At 42.0% G+C, this 13,387-nt stretch overlaps 1 protein-coding gene across 2 annotated transcripts in view; it reads left to right on the top strand.

Annotated features, from left to right (window-relative positions):
* The window catches only part of LOC108441704 (signal-induced proliferation-associated 1-like protein 2), a 213,688-nt gene that overhangs the window by 70,312 nt on the left and 129,989 nt on the right, over positions 1–13,387 (top strand). For both annotated transcript variants that reach the window (XM_017721372.2, XM_017721373.2), the window contains exons 3-4: positions 4,073–4,206; positions 12,749–12,937. In XM_017721372.2, the coding sequence (XP_017576861.1) occupies positions 4,073–4,206; positions 12,749–12,937 (323 nt within the window). The remainder of the gene's footprint in view (positions 1–4,072; positions 4,207–12,748; positions 12,938–13,387) is intronic.

Here is a 13,387-nt window from a genome sequence, read left to right as displayed (position 1 = left end):
TTTATTTATTTCCATTTCCAAAAGAGATGTATTTAAGAATCTTCTCAAACGGGGTTAAACCCTGTCCGTTGACTGACCCCTGCTGTGTGGTGTAATCAGAGATTTATAGTTCATATATAGGAATGATAACATGGACATAAATGAGCCTCTCTTGCCCCGAGAGTCCGTACGGATGTGCCCCAGTTAAAGTTTGGATTTATGAAATTCTCAAATGATTATGATTAAATGTTCTAAATTGTGCTGATAATTTGTGAATTATTTTCACAAATTTCTGAAAATAGTTTACAACCCAACCGCTGAAAAAGTATGGAAAGCATGTTCAATTAAAATGAAAACAAATGAAATGAAACAGTTATTTGTAAATTTATTTTTGACCTGTGTTCCATTGCAGACAGTACAACAGCGCATTATTTAATTTTTTACCCCATGAATTCCCCACCCCCATTCCATCACCCCCAAAATAAACACATTTCAATTTAGATTCTTGCTGCGTGTCTGAGACGCTGTTTTATGATAGTTTAGAGAAGTTAAACTCCATTCATGGTGGAGGGATACATGCAGGGCGCTGTGAGGCAAAATAGTCCCCAAAGAAAACTTACTATTCCAGATTTTCCACTATTTTACATCATTAACATTCCATATAACATTCTATATAAACTCAGAAGACTCGTGTAGGTTCACTGGTGGTTCTGAATGGTAAATAAGATGTCACATAAGTAGCTACTAGACATTTTAATCATTTTTGCTGCACAAAAAAGGGTTCTTTAGCAAAGACAGTGGTTCTAAGTAGAACCTTGAACACTCAAAGAACCATTTGCTTGATTAAATGGTTCATCACATGTTGAAGTGGTTCTTTAGATTGATGGGGAGTGTGTTGTATGCAGTTCTGTATGGCTCCGTTTTAAAAAATGGTTCCCCTATTGTATAAGCTTGACAGTGTAACGATGCAGTGTAAAAAGACGGTTCTTCAAGAGTTCTTAAGTAAAGAAAATGATTCTGTATATAACCATGAACATGCTCAAATAGTCATTTGCATGATTTAAAGGGTTCTTTGCATCACTTAAGCATTCTTAATCAGAGAATGTACTAAAGATGGTTCTATATAGAACCCTTTCCAAAAAGGTTCTGAATCATTTACAACACATTCTACATCAATCTGAGTAACTATTTCACAATGCAGAGAACTGTTTAAGCATGAAAAGGGTGCTATACAGAACCATTTACAACATATTCTTCGGTAAGTAAACTACTACTTTTTTAAGTATATGTAATTACACTGCTCAAAAAAATAAAGGGAACACTCAAATAACACATCCTAGATCGGAATGAATGAAATATTCTCATTGAATACTTTGTTCTGTACAAAGTTGAATGTGCTGACAACAAAATCAGACAAAAATCATCAATGGAAATCAAATTTATTAACCAATGGAGGCCTGGATTTGGAGTCACACACAAAATTAAAGTGGAAAAACACACTACAGGCTGATCCAACTTTGATGTAATGTCCTTAAAACAAGTCAAAATGAGGCTCAGTATTGTGTGTGGCCTCCACGTGCCTGTATGACCTCCCTACAACACCTGGGCATGCTTCTGATGAGGTGGCAGATGGTCTCCTGAGGGATCTCCTCCCAGACCTGGACTAAAGCATCCGCCAACTCCTGAACAGTCTGTGGTGCAACGTGGCGTTGGTGGATGGAGCGAGACATGATGTCCCAGATGTGCTCGGATTCAGGTCTGGGGAACGGGCGGGCCAGTCCATAGCTTCAATGCCTTCATCTTGCAGGAACTGCTGTCACACTCCAGCCACATGAGGTCTAGCATTGTCCTGCATTAGGAGGATCCCAGGGGCAACCGCACCAGCATATGGTCTCACAAGGGATCTGAGGATCTCATCTTGGTACCTAATGGCAGTCAGGCTACCTCTGGCGAGCACATGGAGGGCTGTGTGGCCGTCCAAAGAAATGCCACCCCACACCATTACTGACCTACTGCCAAAACCGGTCATGCTGAAGGATGTTGCAGACAGCAGATCACTCTCCACGGCGTCTCCAGACTCTGTCACAGCTGTCACATGTGCTCAGTGTGAACCTGCATTCATCTGTGAAGAGCACAGGGCGCCAGTGGCGATTTTGCCAATCCTGGTGTTCTCTGGCAAATACCAAGTGTCCTGCACGGTGTTGGGCTGTGAGCACAACCCCCATCTGTGGACGTCAGGCCCTCATACCATCCTCATGGAGTCATGCACATTTGTGGCCTGCTGGAGGTCATTTTGCAGGGTTCTGGCAGTGCTCCTCCTGTTCCTCCTTGCACAAAGGCGGAGGTAGCGGTCCTGCTGCTGGGTTGTTAACCTCCTACGGCCTCCTCCACGTCTCCTGGTGTACTGGCCTGTCTCCTGGTAGCGCCTCCAGCCTCTGGACACTACGCTGACAGACACAGCAAACCTTGTCGCCACAGCTCGCATTGATGTGCCATCCTGGATGAGCTGCACTACCTGAGCCACTTGTGTGGGTTGTAGAGTCTGTCTCATGCTACCACGAGTGTGAAAGCACCACAAACATTCAAAAGTGACCAGAACATCAGCCAGAAAGCATAGGTACTGAGAAGTGGTCTGTGGTCCCCACCTGCAGAACCACTGCTTTATTGAGTGTGTCTTGCTAATTGCCAATAATTTCCACCTGTTTTCTATTCCATTTGCACAACAGCATGTAAAATTGATTATCAGTGTTGCTTCCTAAGTGGACTGTTTGATTTCACAGAAGTTTGATTTACTTGGAGTCATATTGTGTTGTTTGTGTTCCCTTTTTTTTTGAGCAGTGTATATAGAATTAATATTAATAATGGTAATGATTAATAATAATACGCTCACTGACTGACTGATTGAGTCTCTTTGATTCCTGTGTGTGAGGAGTGCAGTAACCTTGTTTGTCTAGTTAGCGTTGGTTTGTAGGGACGTTCTCAGAGTGTTGTCTGATGTGAGTGACAAAATGATCTGGTGGTCTCTGTATGAATGACTGCCTCCTGCTGTTGAAGTACATTTAATACCAGTGTGCTGAGCAGCTGATGGTGGCCTTCAGCATGAAGCTTGCCCAGTCTTGTTTTAAACAGACTAATTTTGTACTCGTTTGCGCTGTAAGCGATATGGCTGTTGTGGTTTGTTTTGTGTTTGTTATGGTTTTATATTAGTCATGTTGTCGGCTGAGTGCCGGATGCTTTTTTAAGGAGGTTACAGAGTCCAGAGTAGAAAATCAGCACACGGCATTAAAGGCAAAACAAGAGGAGAATGTCTGGGTTCGGCTGTGGCATCCCCTACTTCCACAACCCCCCCCCCCCCACCCCCCTCACCCTGCATCCCCTATATCCAAATGTTAATGCAACAGCAAGAAGGTACTGGGGACCTTAATCATTTTTGCTACACTCTTAACACTTTTTCAAGGGTTCTTTCATGGAGATAGTGGTTCTAAATAGAACCATAAACTGTCAAAGTGGAAAATGTGTCATAGATGGTTCCATGTAGAACTATTTTGAAAATGGTTCTGTATAGCACCAAAAAGAGTTCTACTTTGTTGACAAACTTGATGTTGTACCAATACACTCTTAAAAAAACAAGGTTCTTCAAGAGTTCTTTAGGAAAGAAAATGGTTCTATATAGAAACATGAACATTCAAAGATGATCAAAGGTTTCTTTGCATTGTGAAAGGGTTCTTCAGATGAACATAAACAGAAACATAATGCTAACAACAAAACCTAATAATATCAGTAATAATGATTATGATGATTGTAATAATAAAAACATTGAAAATAGTTGTACACATAAAGAGGTAATTGTTTAACACAGTAGCTGTTTAATTAGTTCTTCTCTCTCTCTTCATATCTGCAAAGGAGCATGTTTTTCTTGATTGACCCTATAGATAGATATGAGATATTGTAACCGTTGGTAAATGGCTCCTAGTGTAGGTTAAGACTCCTGCTCACTCAGCCTGGCAGGTCTTTCTTTTTATCCTGGGATAATGTCCTAATGTGTCCTCTGTCTTTTATCTGTTCTACTTGTCTTTCACGGTTGACCCCTCAGACCACCAGAACTACTTCGGGGTGGATGAGAACCTAGGTCCAGTGGCGGTCAGTGTGCGGAGAGAGAAGCTCGAAGATGGGAAGGAGAAAGATGGGTCACCGTACAATTACCGCATTGTCTTCAGGACCAGTCAGGTAAGAAAAACACTCGTCTATTGTTTTACAGATATGAAGTTAAATCTCCTCAATAATGCACTGTGGCAGCGCTCGTTTCTGAAAATTAGCGAGACCTTTGGAGGGAAGCGGTGAGTGACATGTATTTACAACACCTTTGAAAGGTATTATTAGTATTGACTTAAGCAGATACACTATATGGACAAAAGTATTGGTACACCTACAGAAGCTTTTATGAATCCCATTCTAAATCTATGGGCATTAATATGGTATTGGTCCCCTTTGCAGCTGTAACAGCTTCCACTCTATTTTTGCACATTCATCCAAAACAGCATCTGTAAGGTCAGACACTGATGTTGGACGAGAGGGCCTGACTCACAATCTCTGTTCAAGATGATCCCAAAGGTGTTGGATGGGGTTGAGGTCAGGACTCTGTGAGGGCCAGTCAAGTTCTTCCACACCAAACTCACCCAGCCAGGTCTTTATGGAGCTGCTTTGGTCACTGGGGCTCAGTCATGCTGGAACAGGAAAGGTTCTTTCCCAAGCTGTTTCCACAACGTTGGAAGTGTACAATTGTCCAGAATGTCTTGGTGCTGAAGCTTTAAGATTCCCTTCACTGGAATTAAGGGTTCTAGACCAACGCCTGAAAATCAGCCCCGTATCATTATCCCTCCTCCACCAAACTTTACAGCTGGCCCAGTGCAGTCAGGCAGGAAATGTTCTCCTGGCATTCACCAAACCCAGACTCGTCTATCGGACTGACCGATAGAGAAGCTGATTCATCACTTCAGAGATCATGTTTCCACTTCTCCAGAGTCCAATGGTGGCGCTTTACACCACTCCTTCCAATACCTGGTATTGTGCATAGTGATCTTAGGCTTGTGTGGAGCTGCTCAGCCTTGGGAATTCATTTTGAGAAGCTCCTGATGGGAGACCTCTGCAAGTTTGCGTGGTCTACAGCTCCATGGCTGAGCTGTTGATGCACTTAGACACCTGAACTAAGTAATTAGGAGGGGTGTCCAAATATTTTTGGACATATAGTGTGAGAGATCATATCCCCAGTTCTCAATTCTCTGTAACAATCTCTTACACAGATCAAAGATTTGTTAGATTCTTCAGTCAGAGAGTATGTCTCAGTTTCTACCTGCGCTTCTGCTTCCGCTTCTGCCTCCTCAGCTCTGTCCAAACTTCTCACCACTCAGTCGAGACTAACATGGTGATTTGCTGAGGACGGAGCAGCAGTGGAGTGTAAGAGCTTTAAGTGAGGATGAAAAAGTTTTAGTGTTGCCTGTTCGCCTCATTGCACTGGTGGGTTCAGCCAGCAGGCCTGAGCATCAGCTTCATTTAAGGGTAATTAGAGAGTGTGACTGAGGGAGGCACATCTCTGGCCTCTCAGCGGCCTGACCTCGCTCTACTGTGGCAGTCAAAATGTGAGACACTGTAAGAAATAGTTTTCTTAAATCATCTCTTTTATTTATAATTAATGACCCATTTATTTTTGGCCTAGGGTGTGGAGCGGGGAACAGTACGTAAATCATAATAAAAAATAAATAACATTCTGAGGCATGCACTGATGGGAATTGTGGGCTGATACTAATTATTTATATTTTTCTGCACTTTTTTTGCTAATGCCTTTAAATAAACCTTTATAAAATGTAGAACCTGGGGATAAATCTACCTAAATCTCCATTACAGGAACAGATGTAGCCTTCATTTCTGTACAGTTACAAATGCAGTAAAATGAATAAAATGCAGGTATTCTATGACAGAAACCCAGGGTCACAAAAATTCACAACCATTCAAGTAGCATGTTTATGCAGCATTAAGGAGATGTGATCCATGCATGAACCCACGCAAACAGGAGCTTGTACTAGGCTGCTAGTTAAGACCAAGTTGATAGGTCCAAATGATGAGACTGAGGCAAGATTGTAACCGTCTATCAGGGGCTATGCATTAAAAAAAAAAAAAAATATATATATATATATATATATATATATATATTTCTTCTTCTTTCGGGTGCTCCCTTTAGGGGTCGCCACAGCGGATCATCTGCCTCCATCTTGCCCTATCCACTGCCTCCTCTACTTTTACACCAACCATCTCCATGTCCACCTTCACTACATCCATAAACCTTCTCTGAGGTCTACCTCTTCTCCTTCTACCTGGCAGCTCCATCTCCAACATTCTTTGACCAATATATCCACTATTCCTCCTCAACACATGTCCAAACCATCTCAACCTGGCCTCTCTGGCTTTATCTCCAAACTGCTCCACCTTCACTGTCCCTCTGATCTGCTCATTTCTAATCTTGTCCATCCTTGCCACTCCCAACGAAAATCTCAGCATCTTCATCTCCGCCACCTCCAGCACAGCCTCCATTCTTTTAGACAGAGCCACAGTCTAAAGTCTTTTTAGACAGTCTCCACCTACTCCATTCTGCCTGAACCCTCTTCTTCACCTCTTTTCTACACTGTCCATTGCTCTGGATGGTTGACCCAAGATATTTGAAGTCATCCACCTTCACGACCTCTACTCCTTGCATCTTCACCTTTCCACCTGCCTCCGTCTCATTCACACACATGTATTCCGTCTTGTCTCTACTGACCTTCATTCCTCTCCTCTCCAGTGCAAACCTCCACCTCTCCAGATTCTCTTCCACCTGCTCTCTACTCTCACCACAGATTACAATGTCATCTGCAAACATCATGGTCCATGGAGCCTCCTGCCTGCCCTCATCTGTCAACCTTTCCATCACCATTGCAAACAAGAAGGGGCTCAAAGCTGATCCCTGATGTAACCCTACCTTCACCTTGAAACCATTTGTCACTCCAACTGCACACCTCACCACTGTCTCACTATCCTCATACATGTCCTGCACCACCCTAACATACTTTTCAGCTACACCTGACTTCCTCATACAGTACCACATTTCCTCTCTTGGCACCCTATCATATGCCTTCTCTAGATCCACAAAGACACAATGTAGCTCCTTCTGTCCTTCTCTGTACTTCTCTACCAACACTGTCAATACAAAAATTGCATCTATGGTACTCTTTCTGGGCATGAAACCAAACTGATGCTCACTGATCTGGACCTCTCGCCTTAGCCTTGCTTCAACAACTTTTTCCCATACCATCATGGTGTGGCTCATCAACATTATACCTCTGTAGTTACTGCAGCTCTGCACATCACCCTTCTTCTTAAAAATGGGGACCAGTACACTACTTCTCCACTCATCAGGCATCCTCTCACTCTCCAGAATTTTGTTAAATAACCTGGTTAAATAACCTGAAGTCCACTGCCTTCTCTCCTAAACATCTCCATACCTCCACAGGTATGTCATCTGGACCAACTGCCTTTCCATTCTTCATCCTTTTTAAAGCTGCCCTCACTTCCACCTTACCAATCATCTGCACTTCCTGATCCACTATCTCTCCCCCCATTGTCCTCCTCTCTCTCTCGTTTTCCTCATTCATTAGTTCTTCAAAGTACTCCTTCCATCTACTCAACACTCTCTGTTCACTCACTAGTACATTCCCCTCTCTATCCTTTATCAGCCTAACCTGCTGTACATCATTTCCAGCTCTATCTCTCTGTTTAGCCAAACGATACAAGTCCTTTACTCCTTCTTTACTGTCCAGCCTCTCATACAGCTCATCATAGGCCTGAGCCTTTGCCTTTGCCACCATTCTTTTCGCTATGCGACTAGCCTCACTGTACTCCTGCCTACTTCCTTCATCTCTCTGGCTATCCTACTTTTCTTAGCTGCTTTCTTCTTCTGAATACTCTACTAGACCTCCTCATTCCACCACCAACTTTCCTTGTCTTCTTTCCTCTGTCCAGACTAAACACGCAACACATTCTTGCCAGTTTCTCTCACCACCTTAGCTGTAGTTTCCCAGTCCTCAGGTAGCTCCTTACTGCCCACAAGGGCCTGTTGGAATTTTTCCCTGAACTGCCTGCAACCATCCTCCTCCTTCAGCTTCCACCATTTAATCTTTGGTTCTGTCTTCACTCTCTTCCTCTTCTTTCTTTCTAATCTCATTCTACAGACAACCACCCTATGCTGCCTTGCTACAATTTCCCCTGGTACCACTTTACAATCTCCAATCTCCTTTAGGTGGCATCTCCTGCTAAGGATATAATCCACCTGTGTGCACCTCCCTCCACTCTTGTATGTCACCCTGTGTTCTTCCCTCTTCTGAAAATACGTGTTCACCACAGCCATTTCCATTCTCTTTGCAAAATCTACAACCATCTGACCTTCCGCATTTCATTCACACCATACATACCCAGCACCTCTGTTCCCTTCACCAACATGTCCATTGAAGTCTGCAGCAATCACTAATCTCTCCTCTCTAGGGACACCATCTACCACTTCATCCATCTTACTCCAAAATTCCTCTTTCTCCTCTAACTGACAACCAAACTGTGGTGCATATGAACTGACACATTCAAAATTACACCATCAACCTCCAACTTCAGGCTCATGATCCTGTCTGACACTCTCTTTACATCCAGAACACTTTTCACAAGCTGTTCCTTTAGGATTATCCCTACTCCATTTCTCTTCCTCTCTACACCGTGATGAAACCGTTTGAATCCACCTCCAATGTTCCTGGCCTTGCTTCCTTTCCATCTGGTCTCCTGGACACACAGAATATCTACCTTCCTTCTCTCCATCATGTCTGCAAGCTCTCTGCCTTTACCAGTCATTGTCCCTATGTTCAGAATCCCTACTCTAACCTCCACACTCCTGCCTTTCCTTCTCTCTCTCGCTGCCTTCTAACCCACCTTCCTCCTCTTCTCTTTGATGGTCTTCGACCTACAGTAGTCCAATTTCCACCGGCACCCTGCTGGTGAACAGCACCGGAGGCGGTCGTTGTTAACCAGGGCCTCGGCCGATCCGGTATGGCAATCATATTTGTGATCCGCATGATAGTTTTGGCAGGAAGGAACTGTTTTTTTCAGCAGGCAAAGAGTAATAAATAAATATATATATATATATATATATATATATATATATATATATATATATATATTTTACTCTTTGCCTGCTGAAAAAAAGTTAGTCAACCCAAAAATGTGTTTTGAAGCTGAGACGGCCCAGCTGCTGTGCCTGCTGCTTTATTCTCTTTATACATTTTAAGAATAAACTCAATTAATTAACATATTAAATCACTTTGATCTTTATCTTTAGCTAATAATCTTTCACTGCCCAATTTGAATTTCGCTCCTGCTGGTGTGGGTTAGTTTGCGGGTTTTGTCTTTTTAAATAATGCACAAAACTGCTGCATGTGTGTTTATATAGCACCCCTTTGTGGGAAAACTGAATTATATGAAACCGGGAAATGAATTTATTGCGTTTCGTAAAATGAACAGTTAAAGCTCAAATCCTTTATATCACTGCTGTTGGGGCAGAACCTTCTTTCCCCATTTTTGATGTTTTTATCATGTTTTTATCGCATGTGGGTTTTATTTCTGTGCTGCAGAACTTTCATACTACTCATTGTCAAAATACAGACCAAAAACTATTTTATTGCAAGATATTATTTAAGCACCCCCCACCTATTTGTGAAGTCGTAGCTTTGCCACTGAATCAAATATCTATAATATCACTGACAGTCGTCTTTTAGAACAGCACCTCAGGCTGGGAACAGATCATGTTTCCCCATTTTTCATTACTGACGGCGCATAAAGCGTTTACTGTGAGTGCCAGAGCCAGTTAGCCTCACTGAAACACAGCTGATAAAGACAAAATCAATGCAGATCATTTTGGATGGCTTTCAGATTGATCTGTCACGAAATTAAGCGCTCACAGGCACAGCACTTCAGAAAATGTGATAAATACACTGCTGACAACATAGACTGGAAGGACCGTCTGTCACATAACATGGAAATATGTACAGTTACAGTTGCTTGGTTGACCACACAGCCAGAGAAAGTGGAAAATCAGCTTTATATCTGGGTCATTCTACAGGAACGTGTATTTTTGTGTCCCTAGTGTTTACAGATAACACTTAAAGCATGTTAGGGTTACAATTTATTTATATTTTAATATAAAACAATATGTTATTTTAACGTTTGTAGGGCAGTCAGTGGGCTGAAGGTTAGGGAACTGGCCCTGTGACTGGAAGGTTGCTGGTTCGATCCCCAGAGCCAACAGTCCATGACTGAAGTGCTCTTGAGTAAGACACCTAACCCCCAACTGCTCACCGGGCGCTATGGATAGGGCTGCTCACCGCTCTGGGCAAGTGTACTCACTGCCCACTAGTGTGTATGTAGTGTTTTACTGCATGGATGGGCTAAATGTGGAGGTAAAACTTCCCCATTGTGGAACCAGTAATCTTAATTTAACATACTAATTTCACCTTTTTGACCCTCTATTTAGCAATATTGGTTTTTTAAATAAGTCGTATAGAATTCCAAGCACCACAGAAGAGCTCGTCCCCACAGTCGTGTGTGAAGGCTGAGGCTATATTTTTAAGGAAAAACACATTTTTCTGCAGTTTTAACTACAATAGTCTATACATGAAGTATATCGCTGTTGTCGGAACAAAACCTCATATCTCCGTTTTTTGATGTTTATCAGTTTTTGGCATAATGTGAAAATGCATGTTTTCTTTCATACTATGTGTAAATTTAATGATGAAAGGACTAAAAGAAACGACCCAAAATGACTTGGAAAGACGTCTGGTTCCATTGACTTACGATAAAAGTAATTTTTTCCTTCTCCTGTAAAGTTACAATTTTGGAGATATGAAGTTCCGACTGCAGCAACCTAAATTAAATGACAAAGAAAACAAGCGTCACGTAATATTATAAAATATATAATGAGTCCCCAGGTGTCGAGTCACTGGTCTTACTGCGTAACAAAATCTCACACTGATGACGTCACTCGACTTTCTTTGACCTGTTTTCTGTGGATCTATGAAGAAAAGCACATGGTGAGTCCACAGTGTCTTTCAGTTCTCAGAGATTTTCTCATTTAGCTTATGGTTTCTTATGAAGCTTTTAGCTGAAGTGTGATTGACTTTATTCTGAGGTCATTGTGAAAAAAATAGAAAACAAATGGATTAAATTCCGCGTTGGTGTATTTTACATGATGGACAGCATGTAGTTTGATATTCTGTAGCAGGTCTTTTTATAAAATGCATTTTTCATTAAAACATCTCTGGTGGTTCCTTTATGTGGACCACCATTAAGGGTTGGTAACACCAGTGACTTCTGTGGACGTTTCTGTAGAATGACCCATCTGAGTGTTGCATTGTCGGTTTATTTCTGCGCTTTTCTTGGTTCTCAACACATCGTTAAGTTAAGTTAATAGTTAAGTGCTTCTGATTTGAGAAAATTTCAACTTCCACAAGTTTCCTAGATAGTTCGGATCAAAACAACTCCAGTTAATATTATATAGAAGCATTAGGCTGGTAACATGGGCTCAAATAAAAGGGCCCATATCATGTAAAATCAGTGATCTTCCCTTTTTTAAATGAAGGAATATTTAAAATGTTAACATTTTAAGACCATCCATTCTCCACTTCATAACAGTCCATAAAAGTAAATGAAGCTGCAAAAACGGCCCATTTTGAGTTAATTGGTTTTGTGATGTCACAAAATGCAACACATATGAGCTCAAATCTATTTAAAGGTCTGTGGAATGACATATGGAATGTCGTCACTGAACATCGCATGTCTGCTTAATCAAAACCAGCTAAAATGTATGTGAATTGCTGTTAGCTTAGTGCTAACATACTACTAGAATCACATAGGGGTGCTAGCTGGAATTAGCGTCATTGTAGAGTCGTTTATATGACCCGAGTTGAAGGTCTACACTCTTAAAGAGTTCTTCAAGTGTTCTTTTGTAAAGACAGAACCATGATCACTCACAGAACCATGTGCATGCTTAAATGGTGCTTTGCATGGTGAAATGGTTCCTCAGGTTGATGGAGAATGTGTTGTGTAGTTCTATATAGCATCAAAAAGGGTTCTGCAGTTCTTTCATGTCAAACTTATATACAACAGAAGAGCCCTTTTTGGTGGTATATGGAACAATTTTCAGAAAGGTTCTGTATAGAACCATATACAGAATATATAGAACCATATACTCCATCAAGCTAAGGAACCATTTCACCATGCAGAGAACCATTTAATCACGCAAATGGGTCTCTGAGTGCTTTTGTTTTTTTAGCACCAAAAAAGTGCTGTTGTGATGTCAAGCTTGTATACAATGGAAGAACCCCTTTTGGTGCTGTTTGGAACCATATACAACACACTCCATCAACCTGAGGAACCATTTCAACATGCACAGAAGCATGCTAATGGTTCCTGGAGTGGGTTCTGTATAGAAACATTTTCTTTACTAAAGAAGTCATTGAAGACCCACTGAAGAACAGTCATTGAAGACCTATTTGAAGCACAGTCATTGAAGAACGATTGAACAGTCCTGTAAGAGCATAGCTCTGGTGGTCACAGTTCTCCACTGCGCCATCACTCAGATTGCTGCACGTCTCAGGGCTTTATCGTATATGGAGGTCAACATGAAAGCGTTTCTCTGTTTTTCCAGCTGACGACTCTCCGAGGGGCAATTCTGGAGGATGCTGTTCCCTCCACAGCGAGGCATGGCACAGCTCGTGGCCTACCACTGAAAGAGGTGCTGGAGTACGTGGTTCCAGAGCTCAACATTCAGTGCATCCGACTGGCCCTCAACACCCCCAAAGTACCAGAGCAGCTCCTCAAACTAGATGAGCAAGGGGTAAGTTTGTCGTTCGTCCATCCTTAACTCAGCACAGATTCCCAAAAAGCATATATAACCCTGCATTTAAACAGAAAGTGTTCTTGCTAATGAGAGCTGATTGTTTAGCGTTACTGCTACTGAACACTGATTGGTTAGTGTTACTGCTACTGAGAGCTGATTGGTTAGCGTTACTGCTACTGAGCGCTGATTGGTTAGCGTTACTGCTACTGAGCGCTGATTGGTTGACGTTACTGCTACTGAAAGCTGATTGGTTAGCGTTACTGCTACTGAGAGATGATTGGTTAGTGTTACTGCTACTGAAAGCTGATTGGTTGGCGTTACTGCTACTGAGAGATGATTGGTTAGCGTTACTGCTACTGAAAGCTGATTGGTTGGCGTTACTGCTAATGAGAGATGATTGGTTAGCGTTACTGCTACTGAGCGCTGATTGGTTAGCGTTACTGCTAC

This window comes from Pygocentrus nattereri, chromosome 5 (assembly GCF_015220715.1).
Source record: "Pygocentrus nattereri isolate fPygNat1 chromosome 5, fPygNat1.pri, whole genome shotgun sequence".
In the NCBI taxonomy this organism is placed as follows: Eukaryota; Metazoa; Chordata; class Actinopteri; order Characiformes; family Serrasalmidae; genus Pygocentrus; species Pygocentrus nattereri.
The sequence above is the reverse complement of the archived record's forward strand: the minus strand, read 5'-3'. Positions and strand labels throughout refer to the sequence as shown.